General features: G+C 35.8%; 3 protein-coding genes across 7 annotated transcripts; all 3 read right to left on the bottom strand.

Annotated features, from left to right (window-relative positions):
* Positions 1 to 1,935: 1,935 nt before the first annotated feature.
* LOC108122927 (uncharacterized) lies at positions 1,936 to 6,484 on the bottom strand. 5 transcript variants are annotated; one of them, XM_017237781.3, is made up of 4 exons: positions 5,789 to 6,361; positions 5,620 to 5,712; positions 4,595 to 5,061; positions 1,936 to 2,887 (listed from the first exon to the last, which is right to left on the bottom strand). In XM_017237781.3, exons 3-4 carry the CDS (start codon positions 4,900 to 4,902, stop codon positions 1,936 to 1,938), a joined length of 1,260 nt encoding a protein of 419 aa, XP_017093270.2. In that variant the 5' UTR covers positions 4,903 to 5,061; positions 5,620 to 5,712; positions 5,789 to 6,361. The 5 variants fall into 5 exon arrangements, with proteins under 5 accessions (XP_017093270.2, XP_070135557.1, XP_017093269.2 ...); XM_070279456.1 differs by lacking the exons at positions 5,620 to 5,712; positions 5,789 to 6,361 and adding an exon at positions 6,385 to 6,484; XM_017237780.3 differs by having other exon boundaries at positions 5,620 to 6,361.
* Positions 6,485 to 13,776: 7,292 nt separating this feature from the next.
* On the bottom strand, positions 13,777 to 15,056 carry LOC108122897 (uncharacterized). The gene is made up of 2 exons (XM_017237729.3): positions 14,991 to 15,056; positions 13,777 to 14,532 (listed from the first exon to the last, which is right to left on the bottom strand). Exons 1-2 carry the CDS (start codon positions 14,991 to 14,993, stop codon positions 13,882 to 13,884), a joined length of 654 nt encoding a protein of 217 aa, XP_017093218.1. The 5' UTR covers positions 14,994 to 15,056; the 3' UTR covers positions 13,777 to 13,881.
* A 4,272-nt stretch (positions 15,057 to 19,328) lies between these two features.
* LOC122321883 (uncharacterized) lies at positions 19,329 to 20,601 on the bottom strand. The gene is made up of 2 exons (XM_043212902.1): positions 20,536 to 20,601; positions 19,329 to 20,076 (listed from the first exon to the last, which is right to left on the bottom strand). Exons 1-2 carry the CDS (start codon positions 20,536 to 20,538, stop codon positions 19,426 to 19,428), a joined length of 654 nt encoding a protein of 217 aa, XP_043068837.1. The 5' UTR covers positions 20,539 to 20,601; the 3' UTR covers positions 19,329 to 19,425.
* Between the last annotated feature and the right edge of the window lie 4,507 nt (positions 20,602 to 25,108).

The raw sequence follows: 25,108 nt of genomic DNA, 5'->3' as shown, positions 1-25,108 counted from the left end.
TCCGCCAGAAGTTAGCTTTCCTTTCTTGTTTTTTAGATATTGTATTGGAATTAGTTGGTTTTATTATGATATTCTCATAAGGAGCGGCCAACTATATCCGATTTTTGCGATATATATCCGGTTTTATGGGCATATAAACTTCGGTTCCGCCCGAAGTTAACTTTTCTTTCTTGTTTTACCTGGTACTCGTAGAATGAAGAGGCATATTGTGCGAATTTATGTAACATAAAGAAGGAATTATCTCCGACCCCTAAAAGTATATATGTATGTATATTTATGATCAGCATCAAAAGCCGAGTCTATATAGCCATGTCCTGTCTGTCCAATAGAGCTATAAAAGTAAAAACAAGAAAGAAAAGCTAACTTGATATACCCTTGCAGTTAAAACCGGATATATATCTCAAATATCGGATATAGTTGGCCGATCCTTATGATTACATCATAATAAAACCAATTAATTTAAATAAAAAATCTAAAAAAAAGTCCCAAGCTTCTATCTTCAAAAATACGAAAGTTGATATTTCTACCAAATACCATTTCCGATCGTTCAGTTATATGGCAGGTATAGGATATAGTCGGCCGATCCTAATGAAATTTTGTAGGTCGGATTAATTGACCAAAAATATAATCTGTACCAAGTTCCAGCTTTCTATATTCAAAAACACAAAAGTTGGGTCAATTCCGATCGTTCAGTTATATGGCAGCTATAGGATATAGTCGGCCGATACTTATGAAATTTGGTAGGCCGGATCAACTGACCAAAAATATAATCTGTACCAAGTTCCAGCTTTCTATCTTTAAAAACACGAAAGTTGGGTCATTTCCGATCGTTCAGTTATATGGCAGCTATAGGATATAGTCGGCCGATCCTTATGAAATTTGGCATGTCGTTTTGCCAAAAATAGCTCACATGTCAAATTTGAAGTCTCTAACTCTAAAAACACCAAAGTTATACCATTTGCGATCAATCAGTTATATGGCAGCTATAGGATATAGTCGGCCGATCCCGGCCGTTCCGACTTATACACTGCGTGCAAAGGAAAGAAGGGTGTGTGCAAAGTTTCAAGACGATAGCTTTAAAACTGAGAGACTAGTTTGCGTAGAAACAGACAGACGGACAGACGGACATGCTCATATCAACACAGGAGGTGATCCTGATCAAGAATATATATACTTTATAGGGTCGGAGATGTCTCCTTCACTGCGTTGCACACTTTTGGACAAAATTATAATACCCTCTGCAAGGGTATAAAAATGTAACTTATAAAACCATGCGGTGAAAGTTTTATATGCAAAAGACTTGTAGGGCCTAGAAAATTTGTATCAACGAGATTTGTATCAAATTCAATAGCAGCAGAGGGCCGGCAGAATTGGTTCGCCTAGTTTGTTAGGTATTATTTCATATTTCGTTCGTGTTGTTCGAACAATATATGACGCCCTGAAAAGGTAACGACATGAATTTCAGTACTGCAGGTAGCCTTCTTTCTGCTATTCGTTACTAAAACTAATGCTTTAAAATTTTATTAATGTATTAAGTGTCGACCACTGCTCTAATTAGATCATTTTTAGATTGAAAAATTTTCAAAAAACAGTCTATGGGAAGATACTGTCCAAACTGTCCAGGAAGGATCCAAACAAAGTTTGGAGGAAATTTACGCAAAATTAAAGGTATTTTGATTCACAAAATTTGTGGAAGGGGGAATATCCGATATTTGCAATATATATCTCATCCAATATATGTATATCTTATAATATAAACTGCAACTTAACTACAGGGGCTATTCTTTCTTGTTTAAAAGTATTTTAGGTATAGACTTCATACTATTGAGTAATTGTGGAGAAAATTTAAACATCTTTGTAATAAATATTCTAGGTAAAACTTATGATACATTTAATTATTCAAGTTTATATATTGATTGATAAATCATTCTGTCTTTACTTCTCAGCAATAAGCATCAAAATCTTATTCATAAGTTCATTGGCAACCGTCTCGTGCAAAGTGTTCAACCGAGCGGTTAGGAAGTCTCCAAATTTGATGTAGAGCAGCTCTCTAGGGCTCCGGAAGGGATGCGACTGCGAGTGATTAAGGCGCCTGTTGTCCTCAATGTAACTACTGTCAGGTGAAAGACAGTCGTCTCGGCTCATCATGTCCACGTCGACAGTTGGGGAGCATTGCCCTGTTGGGTCGTCCTCTTCGTCAAATGCATCCAGTTCCTCATCAAGATCACCAGCATCCGCATCAATAAGCTCATTATTGGAATTAATAATAAGGTTTGGGGGCGACGTGGCATACAACGAAGAGTGCTTGGTCATAGGTAGCAATCGCGCCTTAAGCTGCTGCTTCGTTTGGGGTCGGATCGTTGCCAACTTCTTTGTCGTCTGAGGTCCATTTCCCGGATCATCTCGAATCTCCACCCTATCCGGCGAGTGTGGTTCGTCCTTGACGTAAATGGATGGCGAGGAACTACAGGAGCGCGAGCAGGACAGTACCTGGACTGGTGAGTTAGTTGGTATGGTCACGGACGTAGGCCGGGATAGGGGCGTGACCGCTGGCTTCTGGGATGCATTTACGGAAGTCAATGTTATATCTGGTTGCAAGTGAAGGGCTTGCAAGTGTTGAGCTTGATGCTGTAAAGAAGTGGGTAGCTCACTGAAGTTCACACTTAAACTCGTCGTCAGGCTATCCTTTGGGTCTGGGTCTGTGGGACGTATTTGTTTATGGGGTACTGGCAGATTGTTTGGATTGTTGGGATCGCTTGGCGCAAAGTATTGGTACTCATCCAAGATGGCACTGCTGCTGTTATTGTTGCTGCTGTTTCGGCTGGCAATGTTTTTGTTATTGTTGGCTAAAACTGGAGCCGGTTCATGTTTTATGCGCTCACGGGATCTGAAAAGTTAGAAATCTGACAGATTTTGGAAAAATTCATTGCTTTACAGAAGAGGCATAAAAAATATTTAATTTCCATAATAAGAAAATATTTCCGGTTTTTATATGTTTTAAAAGCGATTTGGGAAAAACTAGTCGACAACGATTTGGCAAGAAGCGTCTTTAACTTTGAAAATACTAATCATATCATTATAATAAGAACTAACTAACATATCAACTAATGTTTCACAAAATGCGTTACCCAATCGAAACTGAATACACAAGAATATGCATATCTATATAGATATGCATTCTTGCATTGCACACTATTATCAAAACTATAATACCCTCCCAAATATTATAAAAAGTTCACGAAAAAATAACTTTATGCTTTATGCTCCTAAACATATATTCTTGTTTAGGATCACCTCCTAAGTTGAAATAACCATTTCCGTTTGACCGTCTGTCAGTCCTTCTGTACCCTCTCAGTTTTTAAGATAGCCACTTACAAATTTGCACAAGTCCTTTTTATACTAGGTACTCGTAGAGTTGAAGGGCTTATTGTAGTCGTGTGAATGTAAGTAACATAGAGAAGAAATCATCTCCGACCTCATAATGTATGTATTCTTTATCAGCATAAACAGCCGAGTCGTTATAGCCATGTCCGTCTGTCCGTATAAACGCGTGGATCTCAGAAACTATAAGAGATAGAGCTATACAATTTGGCGGAAAGACCCGTACAATGCCCACGCAGTTCAAGGTTGTTTCATTTTGCCCCACAAATTGCAAATTTTTGTAGCGACAGTACAGAAAAAAACAAATTTTTAATTTTTGGAAAAACTTTTGATGCCAAACTATTTCTATAGTTTTAATATACATATACGCATGAATATCAAAGACAAAAGGAGATAGAACAGGTAAAGGTTGTGTCAAAATTTTCCCATGCCCATCTCGTTGCAGTTAATGTTTTTGGAAATCGGATAATTTTTAGAGGGGTTGTAGAATTTTTATGCTTCTCTACTAATAGGTACATAGTATGACCTACGTTTGTTGTTATTGTTTTGCCCAAGCGCAAAAATATGCAACAAAAATCGGTTGCTGAGAATGTATACCTGGAATTGTTGGTGGAAGAGATCAGTACCATGTACAATATATTGTCGGAAAACTCGACTATTGCGGTCTTTTCTTGTTTCCTTTGCAATCAGTATATAAGCCAGAACGGCTGACATCTCCTTTGCAATCAGTATATAAGCCAGAACGGCCGACATCTCCCGATAACATCCTGTAGCTGCTATGGGACTGGACTGAACGATCGGAAATGACTCTTTGTTGTTTTTGTAGGTGAACCCTTCTCAAAAGGACCAGGTTACTGATTTTTTTTTATAACTACTAACTAATAAACTAAATTTTATAATGAACAATCTATGAAAAAAAAAAATTATATCACCAAAATAATTTCTAGACCGGTGACGAACGCCCTATGCATAAAATATCTTAATAGTATTGGTAACGAAAAAATACAACATAGTTATTCAAAGCTACACATTAAATAATATTCTTATTAGGCATTTAGTTTGAAAAAAAATTTAAGTTAAAACAATAGATGTGTTGCACTTTTTGAATTCTTATACTGTGAGAAACGAAATCCAAAACTGACAAGATATTCCTATTCAATTGACGAGGAGTATAAGTCGAAACGACAATTCTGAAAATATATAGGGGTCATACTTTCGCTCGCGTATAACTTCCTTAAGGAAGGCCATTGAGTCATAGTACTCCCACTTTGATTTGAACCGCGAAGTTCCCAGCATCTTTTCATGGTTGAGCTCGCGTCTGAATATTTCACGGAGCGATGTAAAGGTTCGCTGTACCCGTTCCCCATTCACATTGAATAGTCGTCCAAGTTCGTTCCATTTAATAGCCTTTTTTTTATCCGAGCGTTTGTAGTGGGGCAAGCGACAATCCCACAGGATAGGATTGAGGCGCACTAGCTCAATAAGTCGGCGCTTCTCAATATTGTGCCGGGAAAATGCCATAGCAATTTCTCTTCAAACAGATTTAGTTATATCTCTTTAATGTTGTAGTCCCTGTTAACCAAACTGTCACTACCAATTTGGCTTTTGCGCATGTCCTTTAAGAGTTCTTTACTTCGGAACGGACGGCACTGTAAGTCTGGATGCTGTTCTGCAAAATTGCTAGGGAAGAAAATGAGAAAATTATTATTATTAACTTGCTCCTTGACTGCCGGTCATTATAATAGCTGTGGGTTTTTAAGAGGTTGGTATCATTTTGTTTAGTTTTTTGGGCCACAGTGCAATGACCTTATCATCCTGTTTTGTTTGAGGAATTATTAATTATTTTAAAGATTGCTATACAAATAATAAATAGGCGAAAACGAAAAATGGAGTAATTTCTAACAAAGAAAAAAAAACTATGAAAATAAAATTCCCAGGATATAAAAAAAGGAATAATAAAATGAATGTTTGCCGTTCTCCCCCCGCGATTTAATTTTGCAGCGTGCCCCACACGCGGAATTCGCATAAGTGAAAGATGAAGTATGAGTTATTTAAACAATGAGTGTTTTTGTATATAATGAAAACATTGGTTTTCAGAATAGACATTTATATGTTTGTATGTGATTGGACTCGGTACGAGTATATTTTTATTGCTGGTTTACGAACCTACCAAATTTTACTGGGCTACAAAATTCTACCAATTTTGTATCTTTTTTGGCTTAAGGCAGCATCTTTTACCTTTCTTAGATTTTTCCAATTTGAGAGAACTTGTTTCCAATCCGAATTTGATTCTCCGTCACACGCAAATCTTAATGGCGCAGAGAATTTTCACTAAACATGCATAGATACAAACTGCTTATACCACTATGTGGTGAAAGATTGTCTGATTCGTGGGTTATAAAATTACCGCTTTTTAAATATCAAAATTTCTTAAGCTCTTCCAGATTTGTTATTACACCAATTCCGTTGGCGCCTAGCACTGAACTAAACACCACATTTGGTCACAGTTTTGTTTATGACGGTGCAGCGATGGTCGGGTTTCGGTAGCTGTTGTTATTGCTCCGCTTCGGTTGCTCTTTATTAACAATATCAGCAGTCAAGACGAGGAATTTATTTCAATTTATTTCAATTAACAACAAATGCTGTAGCCGTTGTGGATGCTGCCATGCGTCGCAGTTCTGCCACTAGCATTGAAGAAACTGTTGATTTTGTGAGTATTTTGTGTATTTGTATTGTATTGTGTGCGGCTCAACGACCTTGCTAAAACTGTTTCCTACCACAGTTTATAAACGGGGACGAATTTACAATGATGCCACACGGCTAACCGACAATTTATGAGCAATATGTAAGTGGCGAACGCGGAGAGAGAGCAGATAGCCTTATCTACGCGAGAAGTTAGGAAGACCAATCAAAACTTATATTATTTTCACCAAATCTGGACCTTTACTAAGCCTTTGTACAAGTGTACATGAAATCACATTTGGTACTTCAATTGCCACTTGCCATTTGGAGTTTTGACAACTTCCTGCAGAGAGAGCGCCTCTTCTCTTCCTAAAATTTTCACAACTTATTCACAAACGAACTGTAAACGAACTCAATTGCCTCGCAAATTGACTGCGTTGCAGCAGTCGTGCGAAAAGAGAACAGCTCTACATACGTCAATTTGCTCTGGCCTTTCGATTCCAATGAGTTTCAGAGAGCATTCTCTTGTTCCCCAAAATAGTGGGGATGCTTTTTTTTTCGTCTACGATTGTGTAAACAATTCCCCAATGCGCTGCTGCCAATGCGTAAATATTTTTGCAGTGGTACGCTTATCGGCGCACTTTGTGGCAGTGGCATGTTTATCGCCGTTCTACGTCGAGCAAACAATCTCGGACTGTAAGTGTACGCAGAAATTGTTTAGCACAGCCAAAAGTCTTATCTAATACCACTACTAAAGTGTTTTCGAGCTCTGCATGAACCGCAAAATTATAAGCCAAGATATAACAATATATAGTAAATAATTTTTCTTGTGGATTATAAACCATTTCATTTACAATAAAAATGCCGGCTTTAAGATCTTGTAGGACTTTGTCGACTTTTTTGGGAAAAGTTCGTCCAACTTTGTCATATGACAACAATTAATAAGATATAAAGACACAAGTTTGATACATAGAATAGTATTAGGGCGCTTGATAAAAGCAAATAATTAATTTTGAATAGCTATTTTTGGCAGATACAAAAGTATCTTCAAGGAATACCGATGAATAGAACTGGAGTTTCAAGTAAAAAAAAGTAGTTTTGAGTGTGTCGTACAAGAATATTCTTTTAAATGTGTATCTGTCCGTATGAACGCGTGAATCTCACAGACTATAAGAGATAAAGATATTGGATTTGGCATGGAGATACATACCTATAATGCCCACGCAGCTTAAGTTTGATTCATTTGTGCCCTCTTCCGCCCCCATGTTTAGCGCCAGTAGTACTGGCCCAGTACCGGAAGATTTTTTATGATGCAAACTATAAAAACTAGTAAATTTATATCTTTAAAAGATGTAATAAGAATCTCGTTTTAGCGCCAAATCATTAATGTTTTGATGCCCAACCGTTCCAATAGCTAATCTTAACAAATCAAAATTCATTCAAATCGGACAATTTTTAGGGGAGTTATAGACTTTTTGTTAGTAGGCTGTATTAGAAGCCTTCGTTTTTTTCCCCAAGCGCAAAAGTATGCAACATAGATTTAAATGATAACTAAAGGATTTAGGTGTGAAATCTTAATTATACCCTTGCAGAGGGTATTATAATTTTGTCCAAAAGTGTGCAACGCAGTGAAGGAGACATCTCCGACCCTATAAAGTATATATATTCTTGATCAGGATCACCTCCTGAGTTGATATGAGCATGTCCGTCTGTCCGTCTGTCCGTCTGTCCGTCTGTCTGTCTGTCCGTCTGTCTGTTTCTACGCAAACTAGTCTCTCAGTTTTAAAGCTATCGTCTTGAAACTTTGCACACACCCTTCTTTCCTTTGCACGCAGTATATAAGTCGGAACGGCCCGGATCGGCCGACTATATCCTATAGCTGCCATATAACTGATTGATCGGAAATGGTATAACTTTGGTATTTTTAGAGTTAGAGAGTTTAAATTTGACACGAGAGCTATTTTTGGCAAAACATTACGACATGCCAAATTTCATAAGGATCGGCCGACTATATCCTATAGCTGCCATATAACTGAACGATCGGAAATGACCCAACTTTCGTGTTTTTGAAGATAGAAAGCTGGAATTTAGTACAGACTCTATTTTTGGTCAGTTGATCCAACCTACCAAATTTCATTAGGATCGGCCGACTATATCCTATAGCTGCCATATAACTGAACGATCGGAAATGGTATTTGGTAGAAATATCAACTTTCGTATTTTTGAAGATAGAAGTTTGGGACTTTTTTTAGATTTTGTATTGTAATAAATTGGAGTATATATTCCTATTCCCATAAGGATCGGCCAACTATATCCGATGTTTGCGATATATATCCGGTTTTAACTGCAAGGGTATATAAACTTCGGCTCCGCCCGAAGTTAGCTTTCCTTTCTTGTTTATATATATTATTAGTTAGTTTTTGTGTATGTATATTGTAGGAATTGATGAGGTTGTTTTTGTTAATAGGTGAATTCGGAAACCCCTTTTAAAGGATACATTTGTAAAATTCGAATAGAGAAACAAACAAATTTCACCTAGATTTTACATTAATATTTATACTGTGTTATAGAGTTCTACGCAAACGCCATAGAAAATAACATACATTTGCTTCAATTTTTTCTAAAATTCTTAATTAAATAACTTTTATTTTTTTCATCCAATCTTGACAACATTTGTAGGATATCTTGAAAATATGAAAAAGGATTTGTGGTTTAAATCTCAATTCATTACTCGGTGCCCGCCCTATAGCTGCCATATAACTGAACGATCGAAAATGACCCAACTTTCGAGTTTTTGAAGATAGAAAGCTGAAACTTCATACAGATTCTATTTTTAGTCAGATAATCCGACCTACCAAATTTCAGTCGGTCGACTATATCTTATAGCTGCCATATAACTAAACGATCGGAAATGGTTTTTGGTAGAAATACCAAGTTTCGTTAGTTTCTATAGTTTAGTTTCATATATAGTTAGTTTCTGTGATTGAAAAAAAGTTAAGATTTTCACGATAAAAAACGTCACAAAATTGTTGATAAAAAAAAGTAAGCAATATATAAAAAAAATCATAAGTGTGTCGATAGACAAAGGTATTTTAAATATACTGTCAAAATTCAATCGATCGGTTAAGATTTGGTCGAGTTATGTTTTCGGCAGTCTAAAAAAAATTGGTTTCGAAATAAACGCGCTTAAAGTTTAAACTTAAAACTTTTAAGTACTGTAGGATATACCCGTGAGGCATCGCCGCAGAATGGAAAATTTCGACACTTAGAAACACTTAGCCGGACTCTATCTTTTGATATGTTATTTTTAAGACCCTAAAGAATTTTTTAAGCGAAAAAATAATTTGTCGATTTTTTCAAACTTCTACTTAGATGTCCCCCCTTAAAACATTGCCAAAACATTTCCCTAAAACATTAATAAAAGTTAAAGTGAATCGCGAACGCGATAAAATTGCAAAGTGACAAAATGTACATAATTAATTATTAGATGTACTGATTTTCAACTAATTTGGTCGGCTTTGTTTGGAAATGACAGCACCCAATCGTCACATGCACAATGCACTTAACCGCGAGTTGAAGAGGGAACCAAGTTACGACATTGTCTTTAATTGGTTCGCACAATTAAATCAACAACAAAGAATTGCGTACGACACTTTGATAGAAGCTGTGAACAGTGGATCTGGTGGAATTTATTTCCTTGATGCTCCCGGAGGAACCGGAAAAACGTTTTTAATTTCATTGCTTTTGGCGAGGATCAGATCGCGAATTGATGTTGGTCTGCGAATTGATGAAAGCGCAAATGTGTTTGGGAAGTAGTTGTTAGACATTGGAAATAATAAAGATTTAATGGCCACCTGTACCGGATTCATCACATTTACCCACAGATTCAAAAGAGGTGCTTATTCCGCGTGTTTAATATTGGCAGCGAAAAATAAAAATATCGAGGATCCCATTGCGGTTATTCAGAATTTTCTTCCAGGACAGTTGGTTTCTTTTAAATTTTGGAGTTCTTAAATTAACGATCAATCATAGTGCTTAACATTAATCAACTATGTAATAGAATAAGACTAGCTGTGAAAAAGCTGATGAATAAAGTCATTGAGGCAACAATCATAAAAGGAAAATCTTAGTTGGCCGATCCATATGATAATATAAACCAATTTATTTTAATACAAAATCTAAAAAAAGTGCCGAACTTCTATCTTCAAAAATACCAAAGTATTTCTACCAAAAATCATTTCCGATCGTTCAGTTATACGGAAGCTATAAGATATAGTCGTTATGAAATTTAGTAGGTCGGGTTAACTGACCAAAAATAGAATCTGTGCTAAGTTCGGATCAGATCGGCTCAGATCGGTCGGAAATGGTATAACTTTGGTGGTTTTAGAGTTAGAGAGTTCAAATTTTACACGAGGCAAAACATTACGACATGCCGAATTTCATAAGGATCAATCGACTATATCTTATAGCTGCCATATGACTGAACGATCGAAAATGACCGAACTTTCGTGGTTTTGAAGATAGAAGATGAAGATGAAACTTAATACAGATTCTATTTTTGGTCAGTTGATCCAACCTACCATATTTCATTAAGATCGGCCGACTATATCCTATAGCTGCCATATAACTGAACGATCGGAAATGGTATTTGGTAGGGATCATGGAACTTGGGATTTTTTTTTAGATTTTTTATTTTTATTAATTGGTTTTATTATGATGTAATCATAAGGATGGTTGCGATTTTTGCGATATATATATATATATTTGGGCTCCGCCCGAAGTTAGCTTTCCTTTCTAGTTATACCCTTGCAGAGGGTATTATAATTTTGTCCAAAAGTGTGCAACGCAGTGAAGGAGACATCTCCGACCCTATAAAGTATATATATTCTTGATCAGGATCACCTCCTGAGTTGATATGAGCATGTCCGTCTGTCCGTCTGTCCGTCTGACCGTCTGTCCGTCTGTCTGTTTCTACGCAAACTAGTCTCTCAGTTTTAAAGCTATCGACTTGAAACTTTGCACACACCCTTCTTTCTTTTGCACGCAGTATATAAGTCGGAACGGCCCGGATCGGCCGACTATATCCTATAGCTGCCATATAACTGAACGATCGGAAATGGTACTTGGTAGAAATATCAACTTTCGTATTTTTGAAGATAGAAGTTTGGGACTTTTTTTAGATTTTGTATTTTAGTAAATTTGTTTTATTATGATGTAATCATAAGGATCGGCCAACTATATCCGATGTTTGCGATATATATCCGGCTTTAACTGCAAGGGTATATAAACTTCGGCTCCGCCCGAAGTTAGCGTCCTTTCTTGTTTTTATTATCATTTCGTATAGTGAAAAATATGAAACGAATTAACGTTTTCAAAATAATGATGATGCAGACTTAGGCGGCTAGGAAAAATAATATCAAATCATTTTTAATGTTGGTTTTTTTTTTTTTTTTTTTTTTTTGTAAATTTTGGTTTTTCAAGATCGTTTTTTTTTTTTACTAACACCTTAAAATAACCATTCTAGGCTTTTTTATTTTAAAAAAAATTGTTACAAAATAATTTTTTGTTTTTCATATTTACATCTTAGTCTACACGTAGTATATCTACACTTAGAAGAAAGAAGCTCTACGACTATTTATTTTGTTTTAAATCTTTTAATTCCTTTTTCAATACAAGAATCGGAAAAATATTATACCATTATTTTTGCCATTTTCTTGAACAAATTTAATATTGATGTTCAAATTTCTGGTCAAAAGTGGTGCAAGAAAATATTTCATCACAACCGTCACGCTATTGTATTTTTCAAAGAAGCCTCTTCCTAAAAAAATATCAAAATACGCTATTTTGAGCTGCACAACTAAACATAGACCTATAAGATAAATTAACTATATGATATTTTACATTCAATTGACGTTTTGCACCCTTATAGTCAATCAATTTAAAATGACTTTAACTATCAAATGCCGTGTTTCACGTAAATATTTATGGCAGAGTTATGAGAAAATGAAGTTTCAGCTCACTGAAAGCCTCGAATGTCTCTAACAAACGAGAATGATTGTAATTTGAGAAATTGTTATGGTCATCCATTTTCTTTTAAAAGGTATTTTTATACCCTTGCGGAGGGTATGAATATTTAGTAAGGAGTTTCTTCTAAGCGTTACTAAACCTTGCTTGCAGTATATAGAAGTTGTTTCAAATTGGTTTGCCACTCCCATTTCTTCTTTCTAAGCGTTACTAAACCTTGCTTGCAGTATATAGAAGTTGTTTCAAATTGTTTTGCCACTCCCATTTCTGCCCCACAAATCGCAAATATAAATTATATTATAGTTAATTTGTATCTCAAAAAAAAAATTTCATCCGAATCGGCCGATTTTTAGACGAGATATTCCCATATATACAAAAGATATATACAAAAGCGTTACCATTTTAAACGCATGGATATCAAAGACTATAAAACTATCCGATTTTGACTTAAAACTTTCCACACACCAAACTTCCAATATTTTGTTATCGGTCAACACTATTCATGTTCAATAGGAAACCGCAAGTTAAGAAAAATAATATTACGACGAATTAAGAGAAAAAACCGTAATTTGCACTATACTATATGTTCTAGAATTTTTAAAACTGGAGGAAACAGTTCAAATTTTTTGTCGCACCTTGAAAATAAGCACCAGGCTGCATACAAAAAATGTATGTAAAACAAAATGTATGCAAGGTATGTATGCATATGTATGTATGCAAAAGAGGTTGTGTGATTTTTCATTTTAAAATATAATTTTATACGGTGAAAGATATTAAGAGATTCTCGAAAGTAAAGCGTATTGTCACCTATTTTAAATACAGCCCAACCGCCATGGGTGTTTTAAGAAAGCTTAAAATTGATGAAGGCGTTCCAGAAAGATGCATTAGGAGTTGAACTCAAAACATAGACACCAGGTGGAATTTTCGTCTAGATATGCTGATTTACATATGTACTTATAATAAAATCGCACTTATAAACTGATCAAAAGTCCATTAAAATCTTGCCAATAATGCTATCAGAGCATGACATGTGTCGTGATTCTTGCGACCTTTTAAAACCTTTTAAAGAGGCGACGGAAAGAGTTAGTGGCGAATATTACGTGACTGTCGCTAGCAAAAATACAAAAGACAGTAATCGGGAGACGGCATGCTTATGAAGGGTGTTCTCATAGAAATATCTAATGAATGCAACCGGATTGAGCAAAAACAACATTTTAATTAAAGCTTCAATATTGGGCCTCAAAAAAATTTACATTCTTCCTACAATGTTGTTGGAAACCTCAAAGGACATTCTAGAGGAGATGCAACTTATTAGCGAAGAAAAGAGAGTACGTAATTTACTATTATTAGCTAAGATCTTTACTACTTCATTTTTAATAAATGCTTATAGCGCTTGTCAAACTGGCAACCGCCGGAAGAATAGGATATAACACAAGTCAACCCCAATAAAGTTTTTTGAGGCTCACAATCAGCACACCCAAAGTTCGGACAGCTCCTACGAAAAGGAGTTCTACTTATTTTATTGGCAAAGAAATCCTAGATCTCATATTTTGCGTCAAGGATTCTTAATTTTTAGGAACGATTTTTAAAAAAGTACTGGCTAACTGCAGAGTTTTTTTTTGAATAAATTTTATTATTCCACATGCTGGGATTATTAATTACCAATTAGAAATAGCTAGGATAGGAAAAGTTCGTGCTACTGTTGCCATTGCTAAACCTTTATGAGTGTTTCTGGGGTCAATTGGGTTCAATATACCAGGTTGATTCAATATAAGAGTTGGTTCTTAAGCTGACCTATTGGCGGTAGCGGTAACGTAAGCGACGCACAGTTTTGTAGCGGTATCCGTCCTTAGCCAGCTCAGTTCCCTCTTCGGCGTCCTTGGGCTCAGCTTCTATAGCTGGTGCTTCTGCAGGAGGAAGGTACTCGCTGTTGGGTGCCTCGGCAGCTGCCTCCCGGCGGTGGCGACGGAACTTTAAACGCCGCACTGTCTTATAGCGATAACCATCGTCGCCTAGTACGGTCTTCAGTTCGGGTGCCAGCTCAACCTCTACAGGCGGCAGATACTCGTTGCTCGGCGTCGCGACCTCGGTAACGTCACGACGGTGGCGGGTGCGGTATTTAAGCTTCCGCACGGTTTTATAACGGTACCCGTCATCGACCACCTTGGTATCACCAATAGCGGCGGCGTCCACTGGCGGCAAGTACTCTTGGGTGGGGGCTTTTACCAAAGGAGGTAGATATTCTTGGTTGGGGACTTCTCGGCGGTGACGCAGTCTTACTGTACGCACAGTTTTATATCGGTATCCGTCCTCGGACAGTTGAGCAGCCTCGCTGTCTCCCACTGGTGGAAGATATTCCGCGGACGGTTGCAAAGTGGCAGCATCTGAAGACTGGCCAGCAACGAAGGTAACCAGGCAGAGAGCAAAGGCACCAATGTGGAGTTTCTACAATGTTAAACAAATTAATATTTTCCTATTTCCATTAGATCAATTACAAAAACATTTTTAAACAAGAAAGGAAAGTTAACTTGCAGAAAGGAAAGTTCGGCGGAGCCGAAGTTGATATACCCTTGCAGTTATGATCTGGTATAAATCGTTTTTAATCAATTTATAAGAATAGAAAATTAAAAAAACGCCCAAGCTTCTATTTTCGAAAGCTTGTGACTTTTTATAAATTTGGTATTTTTATAAATTGTTAAATTAAATGTTATTTTGATATTCTTATAAGGATCGGCCAACTATATCCGATAGTTGCGATACATATCCGCAATATAAAATATATACATGCAATATATATTTTAGCTGCGAGGGTGTATCAACTCGGCTCCGCCCGAAGTTACCTTTTCTTTCTTGTTTTGATTGTTTTTAGCTGTAATCGTGCTACAACTTAAAGTCATACATACCATTTTTACAATTTAATTTTAAGTCTTCCACTGGCTGATGGTTTTACTTTGACAAAGGTATTAAAGTCAATGTTAATGTTATTTGATAAAGCTCCAATATTTATATCCAGCCCCGATTCAAATTGATCAATAGAAACAGGTTTTCAGTACCAATCGCATTCTGCCAAGAAAAATTTGAAGGGTCCTAGATCCGGCTCAAGAGCGCATCAAAGAAACATACTGACTTTATTATCCACTTATAATATGATGGCATCTGACCAAATACGTGGGATCGTGCAAAAGTTGAAGACGGATGTTGCCGAGCTATATATGTATGTACATATGTATGTATTTTTGACCACTCTCTTAAGCACAATTATTTTTGGATCTAATTTTCAATGAGTGGTCGATCTTGAGAACGTTGAATTTTGAGGGAGCTAGTTACGTCAATCAATAAACAGACGATGGGAATGCTCTATGGTAAGTATCCTATAGTATTAAGAATATCGCTCTGCTATTTTACAAATTCTTAAGTTAGTCTAGCAATCGCGTAAAATATTTATTGACCTTGGCTTTGAGTAAAAATTTTTGGAACTTGCTTCCCACTTGTTGAAGAGTTCTTAAGGTTGATTGAAATCACTATTAATTTAGAAAAATAAAAAACTATAACTAGCTTCAGGCATAGCCGAATACGTTTTCTGTAATAATAGGTTTATTTTGTAAATTTGGTATATATAGCTAATGTTGGATATAGTTGGTCGGTATAGTCATAAAAAAGATAATTTTAATATGAATCCAATGTACCAATACCAACAACATATAATTTAAAATATTTATCCTTGTAGTCATATTAAAAAGGTTATGTTAAAAAATATACAGGTAAGCCCCGGAATACAATTTTCCAATTAAAGAGTCTTTTCATATGAATTTAGTAAAAAAATATCGTTTTTATTAGGAAGGTAATATGTGGTGGCAAAATTCTACTAGACTGAATTTATAAAACACGTGTGAACCTTTTAGGGGTCATAGGCAAAATAAAAAGCAAAAAAATTAATATAGCATATTTTCAGGCCCAAGTATGTGTAACCTAAAACCAATGACAATAAGAAAGAAAATTCAGCCCTGTGAAGTTAGCAAGGACTTGTTTGAAATTGCACCCAAAAGGAGTGTATTCTTGTAGCAAAACAAGAGTACTAGAGTTCCTTATACTTTTTTAATAGTTTTGGCTATTAAAGAATATAAATTAAGAAATTAAGGTCCCATTTTCTATTTAAACCTAAAAATCGCCATTAAAAATCAAAAACGAAATATAAAGGATGGCTAAATCTATATAAAAACAAGAAAGGAAAGCTAACATCGGGCGGAGCCGAAGTTGATATACCCTTGCAGGTAAAACCGGATATATATCGCAAATATCGTATATAGTTGGCCGATCCTGATGAGAATATGATAATATAACTCAAGTTATTATTATATAGAATCTAAAAAAAATCCCAAATTTCTATTTCCAAAATACCAGAGTTGGTATTTCTACCAAAAACCATTTCCGATCGTTCAATTATATGGCAGCTATAAGATAATCCGGTCGTTATAAAATTTGGTAGGTCGGATTAACTGACCAAAAATATAATCTGTACCAAGTTCCAGCTTTCTATATTCAAAAACAAAAAGTTGGGTCAATTCCGATCGGTCAGTTGTATGGCAGCTATAGGATATAGTCGGCCGATCCTTATGAAATTTGGTAGGTCTGATTATCTGACCAAAAGTAGTATTTGTACGAAGTTTAAGATTTCTATCTTCAAAAACACGAAAGTTGGGTTATTTCCGATCGTTCAGTTATATGGCAGCTATGGGATATAGTCGGCCGATCCTTATAAAATTTGATAGTTGGGATCAACTGACCAAAAATATAATCTGTACTAAGTTTTCTATCTTTAATTACACGAAAGTTATACCATTTCCGATCAATCAGTTATATGGCAGCTATAAGATATAGTCGGTCGATCCCGGCCGTTTCGACTTATATACTGCGTGCAAAGGAAAGAAGGGTGTGTGCAAAGTTTCAAGCCGATAGCCTTAAAACTGAGAGACTAGTTCGTGTAGAAACAGACAGACGGACATGCTCATATCAACTCAGGAGGTGATCCTGATCAAGAATATGTATACTTTATAGGGTCGGAGATGTCTCCTTCACTGCGTTGCACACTTTTGACCAAAATTATAATACCCTCTGCAATGGTATAAAAACATTTTGTTATTACGTTAATGTTATTACTAGTATTAGCCATAAAAGCATTTGGAAAATAACGTAAGATTCTATGCAACAGGGGCAATTAGGGAAATTTACTACGGTCCAGTTGTAGAAATTTTTCATAACCACTTCACCAAGTTGTATTGCTTTAAAAAAAAATACAAAAATCATGTATTTAGTATTACAAGAGAAATTTATTTATTATAAATTAAATATTATGTATATTATTACAATGGGATATTACAATAACAATGAGAGTTTATTCGATATAAATTAAACCAAAATATTATATTATACGTTTCGCAAAATAGTCATTTGTAGTTATTTTGTTGCGTCCGGGGCTAAATGAAAAAAAGTTTAAATGTTGTAAAATAAATTTATACGCACAAATTGGTAGCTTGTCAAGTCCAATGTCTTTCAATTTGGAGAAGTATCCTTCAATTGAAGCCGAGGATCTTATTTTAATATCAATATCCCATGTTTTATATATTAAAGCAGTCCATAGAGGTAAATGATACATTAATTCCCGTAGATTTTTTGCTTTCACATTTTGTGCACATTTAGTATGAGTTTGTTTCATATGCATATATTCCCATCTTAAAACTCAAGTCCGATTTTCTCTGCCTCTTATATAATTTAATAGTCCAAGTCATCTATAAGTAAGACGCAGAATCGCATATCCATCACCTTCCATTCCATCTTCGCTCATTTCATTATTAATAAAATTATTTCTTATGTGTATTCGCCAAGCTCAACAATTAAAAAAGATCTCAGTGTTTCCTCAATTGTTTTTAAGACTTTCATAAGTCTAAAGTCTAGAGATGGGCACGGGCCTCAATTTTAAGGCCCGTAAGGCCCGAAGCCCGAAGCACACATTTTCAGGCCCGGCCCGGCCCGGCCCGACAATTATTCGAAAAGACCCGGCCCGGCCCGGTTCGCCCAAAAAAAAAAAAATATATCAAAATGAATGTTCAAGAAACAACTATGTGCTTTATTTTTCTTAACTTATTATAGATAATAATATGATATAATATGAAACAGAGTAGACTACGACTAAAGTCTAATGTCTAAGTTTTCGCTTTTTAGTCTAGTTCTCCTTTCGTTAAGTATTTTTCCAGATGTGGAAAACAACCGCTCACTTGTTGCAGAGCTTGCGGGAATGCATAAAACATTTTTAGCCAATGTCTGTAAAAGGTAAAAATTGTTTGCATTTTTCCAAAACGTTAAAATGCATTTTTCTTCGCTAGGTGTATTTATATATTTTTCAATTTCAATATCAACAATACTTTTTTCAGTTCTTCTTTTTTTTTGAAAAATGAGAGTCCATAAATTGCGAATACTCACTTAAATTTCCGCTTGCAACAAATTTTTTTTCAAATGTTTGCTGAGATTTAATACATTGCATGTCTGAAAGCATTGCTCTTACAGTTGCTATTATATTCTCTCTTTTTTCTTCCGATAAGAAAAGTATTTCTTTGAATGGTGGATTTAAGAACAATGCAACAAAATGCGCAGTGGTGGGCATAAATCGTGTTTCTAAACTTTTTAAAGTTTGCTTTTTTAATTCCATCATTATAGCGGAATCCACTTGTTCAGTGGAGCAAATTTGCACCAATTTGAAATACCATAAAGGATACAAGTGGATTGTCGGCTCTTTATCGGAACTCATTTTTTCCGAGCATTCTTTGAAATGCTTAAGGAATTCCAAAATAGATTCCAACATGGAAAAGTCCAAAAAAGCTATTCGATGGAGCTAATTTTTTTCAATTAAAAGACGTTTATCGTCATTTTGAACTTCATATATGCTGTTAAGCATTATAAATATCGAATTCCACCTAGTCACTTAGTCACCTAGTCACTTCACGTTTTTGGCAATTTGCTGTTGAGATTTGAGTGCTTGAAAGTATTTAACAAGTTTTTTCGCACAATCAATTAAAGACTTTATATCTGGAATGGGATTTTTTCCAGCACATCGTTCATTACAAGATTTAAGTTATGGCATGCACAAGAGAGCCTTTTCAATTGTTTAAATGCAGCCACGACATTGGCGCCATTGTCAGTTACAAAGACTGAAGAATTTAATTTTTGTTTGTTCTTTTGTTTCGTGCTACTGTTGCCATTGCTAAACCTTTATGAGTGTTTCTGGGGTCAATTGGGTTCAATATACCAGGTTGATTCAATATAAGAGTTGGTTCTTAAGCTGACCTATTGGCGGTAGCGGTAACGTAAGCGACGCACAGTTTTGTAGCGGTATCCGTCCTTAGCCAGCTCAGTTCCCTCTTCGGCGTCCTTGGGCTCAGCTTCTATAGCTGGTGCTTCTGCAGGAGGAAGGTACTCGCTGTTGGGTGCCTCGGCAGCTGCCTCCCGGCGGTGGCGACGGAACTTTAAACGCCGCACTGTCTTATAGCGATAACCATCGTCGCCTAGTACGGTCTTCAGTTCGGGTGCCAGCTCAACCTCTACAGGCGGCAGATACTCGTTGCTCGGCGTCGCGACCTCGGTAACGTCACGACGGTGGCGGGTGCGGTATTTAAGCTTCCGCACGGTTTTATAACGGTACCCGTCATCGACCACCTTGGTATCACCAATAGCGGCGGCGTCCACTGGCGGCAAGTACTCTTGGGTGGGGGCTTTTACCAAAGGAGGTAGATATTCTTGGTTGGGGACTTCTCGGCGGTGACGCAGTCTTACTGTACGCACAGTTTTATATCGGTATCCGTCCTCGGACAGTTGAGCAGCCTCGCTGTCTCCCACTGGTGGAAGATATTCCGCGGACGGTTGCAAAGTGGCAGCATCTGAAGACTGGCCAGCAACGAAGGTAACCAGGCAGAGAGCAAAGGCACCAATGTGGAGTTTCTACAATGTTAAACAAATTAATATTTTCCTATTTCCATTAGATCAATTACAAAAACATTTTTAAACAAGAAAGGAAAGTTAACTTGCAGAAAGGAAAGTTCGGCGGAGCCGAAGTTGATATACCCTTGCAGTTATGATCTGGTATAAATCGTTTTTAATCAATTTATAAGAATAGAAAATTAAAAAAAACGCCCAAGCTTCTATTTTCGAAAGCTTGTGACTTTTTATAAATTTGGTATTTTTATAAATTGTTAAATTAAATGTTATTTTGATATTCTTATAAGGATCGGCCAACTATATCCGATAGTTGCGATACATATCCGCAATATAAAATATATACATGCAATATATATTTTAGCTGCGAGAGTGTATCAACTCGGCTCCGCCCGAAGTTACCTTTTCTTTCTTGTTTTGATTGTTTTTAGCTGTAATCGTGCTACAACTTAAAGTCATACATACCATTTTTACAATTTAATTTTAAGTCTTCCACTGGCTGATGGTTTTACTTTGACAAAGGTATTAAAGTCAATGTTAATGTTATTTGATAAAGCTCCAATATTTATATCCAGCCCCGATTCAAATTGATCAATAGAAACAGGTTTTCAGTACCAATCGCATTCTGCCAAGAAAAATTTGAAGGGTCCTAGATCCGGCTCAAGAGCGCATCAAAGAAACATACTGACTTTATTATCCACTTATAATATGATGGCATCTGACCAAATACGTGGGATCGTGCAAAAGTTGAAGACGGATGTTGCCGAGCTATATATGTATGTACATATGTATGTATTTTTGACCACTCTCTTAAGCACAATTATTTTTGGATCTAATTTTCAATGAGTGGTCGATCTTGAGAACGTTGAATTTTGAGGGAGCTAGTTACGTCAATCAATAAACAGACGATGGGAATGCTCTATGGTAAGTATCCTATAGTATTAAGAATATCGCTCTGCTATTTTACAAATTCTTAAGTTAGTCTAGCAATCGCGTAAAATATTTATTGACCTTGGCTTTGAGTAAAAATTTTTGGAACTTGCTTCCCACTTGTTGAAGAGTTCTTAAGGTTGATTGAAATCAATATTAATTTAGAAAAATAAAAAACTATAACTAGCTTCAGGCATAGCCGAATACGTTTTCTGTAATAATAGGTTTATTTTGTAAATTTGGTATATATAGCTAATGTTGGATATAGTTGGTCGGTATAGTCATAAAAAAGATAATTTTAATATGAATCCAATGTACCAATACCAACAACATATAATTTAAAATATTTATCCTTGTAGTCATATTAAAAAGGTTATGTTAAAAAATATACAGGTAAGCCCCGGAATACAATTTTCCAATTAAAGAGTCTTTTCATATGAATTTAGTAAAAAACAAGAAAGGAAAGCTAACTTCGGGCGGAGCCGAAGTTTATATACCCTTGCAGTTAAAACCGGATATATATCGCAAACATCGGATATAGTTGGCCGATCCTTATGGGAATAGGAATATATAATCCAATTTATTACAATACAAAATCTAAAAAAAGTCCCAAACTTCTATCTTCAAAAATACGAAAGTTGATATTTCTACCAAATACCATTTCCGATCGTTCAGTTATATGGCAGCTATGGGATATAGTCGGCCGATCCTAATGAAATTTGGTAGGTTGGATCAACTGACCAAGAATTAAATCTGTACTAATTTCCAGCTTTCTATCTTCAAAAACACGAAAGTTGGGTCATTTCCGATCGTTCAGTTATATGGCAGCTATAGGATATAGTCGGCCGATCCTTATGAAATTTGGCATGTAGTATTATTTTGCCAAAAATAGCTCTCATGTCAAATTTGAACTCTCTAACTCTAAAAACACCAAAGTTATACCATTTCCGATCAATCAGTTATATGGCAGCTATAGGATATAGTCGGCCGATCCGGGCCGTTCCGACTTATATACTGCGTGCAAAGGAAAGAAGGGTGTGTGCAAAGTTTCAAGTCGATAGCTTTAAAACTGAGAGACTAGTTCGCGTAGAAACAGACAGACAGACGGACAGACGGACAGACGGACAGACGGACATGCTCATATCAACTCAGGAGGTGATCCTGATCAAGAATATATATACTTTATAGGGTCGGAGATGTCTCCTTCACTGCGTTGCACACTTTTGACCAAAATTATAATACCCTCTGCAAGGGTATAATAACGTAAGATTCTATGCAACAATTAGGGCAATTAGGGAAATTTACTACGGTCCAGTTGTAGAAATTTTTCAAAACCACTTCACCAAGTTGTATTGCTTTAAAAAAAAATACAAAAATCATGTATTTGTATTACAAGAGAAATTTATTTATTATAAATTAAATATTATGTATATTATTACAATGGGATATTACAATAACAATGAGAGTTTATTCGATATAAATTAAACCAAAATATTATATTATACGTTTCGCAAAATAGTCATTTGTAGTTATTTTGTTGCGTCCGGGGCTAAATGAAAAAAAGTTTAAATGTTGTAAAATAAATTTATCCGCACAAATTGGTAGCTTGTCAAGTCCAATGTCTTTCAATTTGGAGAAGTATCCTTCAATTGAAGCCGAGGATCTTATTTTAATATCAATATCCCATGTTTTATATATTAAAGCAGTCCATAGAGGTAAATGATACATTAATTCCCGTAGATTTTTAGCTTTCACATTTTGTGCACATTTAGTATGAGTTTGTTTCATATGCATATATTCCCATCTTAAAACTCAAGTCCGATTTTCTCTGCCTCTTATATAATTTAATAGTCCAAGTCATCTATAAGTAAGACGCAGAATCGCATATCCATCACCTTCCATTCCTTCTTCGCTCATTTCATTATTAATAAAATTATTTCTTATGTGTATTCGCCAAGCTCAACAATTAAAAAAGATCTCAGTGTTTCCTCAATTGTTTTTAAGACTTTCATAAGTCTAAAGTCTAGAGATGGGCACGGGCCTCAATTTTAAGGCCCGTAAGGCCCGAAGCCCGAAGCACATATTTTCAGGCCCGGCCCGGTTCGCCCAAAAAAAAAAAAAATATCAAAATGAATGTTCAAGAAACAACTATGTGCTTTATTTTTCTTAACTTATTATAGATAATAATATGATATAATATGAAACAGAGTAGACTACGACTAAAGTCTAATGTCTAAGTTTTCGCTTTTTAGTCTAGTTCTCCTTTCGTTAAGTATTTTTCCAGATGTGGAAAACAACCACTCACTTGTTGCAGAGCTTGCGGGAATGCATAAAACATTTTTAGCCAATGTCTGTAAAAGGTAAAAATTGTTTGCATTTTTCCAAAACGTTAAAATGCATTTTTCTTCGCTAGGTGTATTTATATATTTTTCAATTTCAATTTCAATATCAATAATACTTTTTTCAGTTCTTCTTTTTTTTTGAAAAATGAGAGTCCATAAATTGCGAATACTCACTTAAATTTCCGCTTGCAACAAATTTTTTTTCAAATGTTTGCTGAGATTTAATACATTGCATGTCTGAAAGCATTGCTCTTACAGTTGCTATTATATTCTCTCTTTTTTCTTCCGATAAGAAAAGTATTTCTTTGAATGGTGGATTTAAGAACAATGCAACAAAATGCGCAGTGGTGGGCATAAATCGTGTTTCTAAACTTTTTAAAGTTTGCTTTTTTAATTCCATCATTATAGCGGAATCCACTTGTTCAGTTGAGCAAATTTGCACCAATTTGAAATACCATAAAGGATACAAGTGGATTGTCGGCTCTTTATCGGAACTCATTTTTTCCGAGCATTCTTTGAAATGCTTAAGGAATTCCAAAATAGATTCCAACATGGAAAAGTCCAAAAAAGCTATTCGATGGAGCTAATTTTTTCAATTAAAAGACGTTTATCGTCATTTTGAACTTCATATATGCTGTTAAGCATTATAAATATCGAATTCCACCTAGTCACTTAGTCACCTAGTCACTTCACGTTTTTGGCAATTTGCTGTTGAGATTTGAGTGCTTGAAAGTATTTAACAAGTTTTTTCGCACAATCAATTAAAGACTTTATGTCTGGAATGGGATTTTTTTCCAGCACATCGTTCATTACAAGATTTAAGTTATGGCATGCACAAGAGAGCCTTTTCAATTGTTTAAATGCAGCCACGACATTGGCGCCATTTTCAGTTACAAAGACTGAAGAATTTAATTTTTGTTCTATCTGAAAATCGTCTATTAATTTTTTAATTTGATCAATTATGTTATCCCCAGTCTTCTTGTCCTCTAAAAACTCTTTTACCCCTAGCAATACAACCTTTAGCTCAAAATTATCGTTAATGTAATGACCGCTTAATGGTATAAAACTCCTCTGAGTGTACTCATCGGTCCACATATCAGTAGTGAAAGCCATATGCTGTCCAGCGACTTCCTTAACGATATCCTCTTTGAGTTTAGCGTACTCATCCAGCATGACAGTGGTGCTTAGTTTTTTTCTTGAAATCACAATGTCCTTAAAGCTGTGTTTGCCAAAACACGCACTCAAAACACATTTGTGGCGGCTTAATGTTCCTGTGCCGCCCTTTTCTTGGAATGATAGAGCAGTTTTACACTCCGTGCAGTAAACAAAATTTACGATATTGTTTTCATATTTTATTTGTGTGAACTTTTTCCACACATCACTTTTGCTGTCGTCTTTCTTAATCAATTGAATTTTTGCTGCGAACAGCTTCCAGACTTTGCGCCTTCGACATACTTTTGCACTAACTTATTGAAATTTCGTTAGTTGTGCGCCAAACATCCAATCAGTAATGTGAGTGTCACCAATAGAGACGATATCGAAAAATATCGCATCACGAAAATACCATTATTCATAAATAACTAAAAAAAAACGCAAAATACCAAATTTTTATCTTTTTGCTATGGTTTGCGGGCCTGCCGGACCAACGGGCCTGGCGGGCTTCTTTGCCAAGGCCCGGGCCCGCACGGAAAAAGCCCGTTTCCGATTTTTAGGCCCGAGGCCCGTATTTATCGATACAGGCCCGGCCCGGCCCGGATCTCTACTTA

This window comes from Drosophila bipectinata, chromosome 3L, assembly GCF_030179905.1.
Source record: "Drosophila bipectinata strain 14024-0381.07 chromosome 3L, DbipHiC1v2, whole genome shotgun sequence".
Lineage (NCBI taxonomy): Eukaryota > Metazoa > Arthropoda > Insecta > Diptera > Drosophilidae > Drosophila > Drosophila bipectinata.
This window is presented reverse-complemented; position numbering and strand designations above follow the sequence as displayed.

Coding starts and splice junctions, on each gene's coding strand:
- LOC108122927 (XM_070279456.1), bottom strand. CDS start 4,902: ATGGCATTTTCCCGGCACAATATTGAGAAGCGCCGACTTATTGAGCTA. Junction 2,888..4,594: donor GAAGTTATACGCGAGCGAAA/GTATGACCCCTA, acceptor CTAACTTTTCAG/ATCCCGTGAGCGCATAAAAC.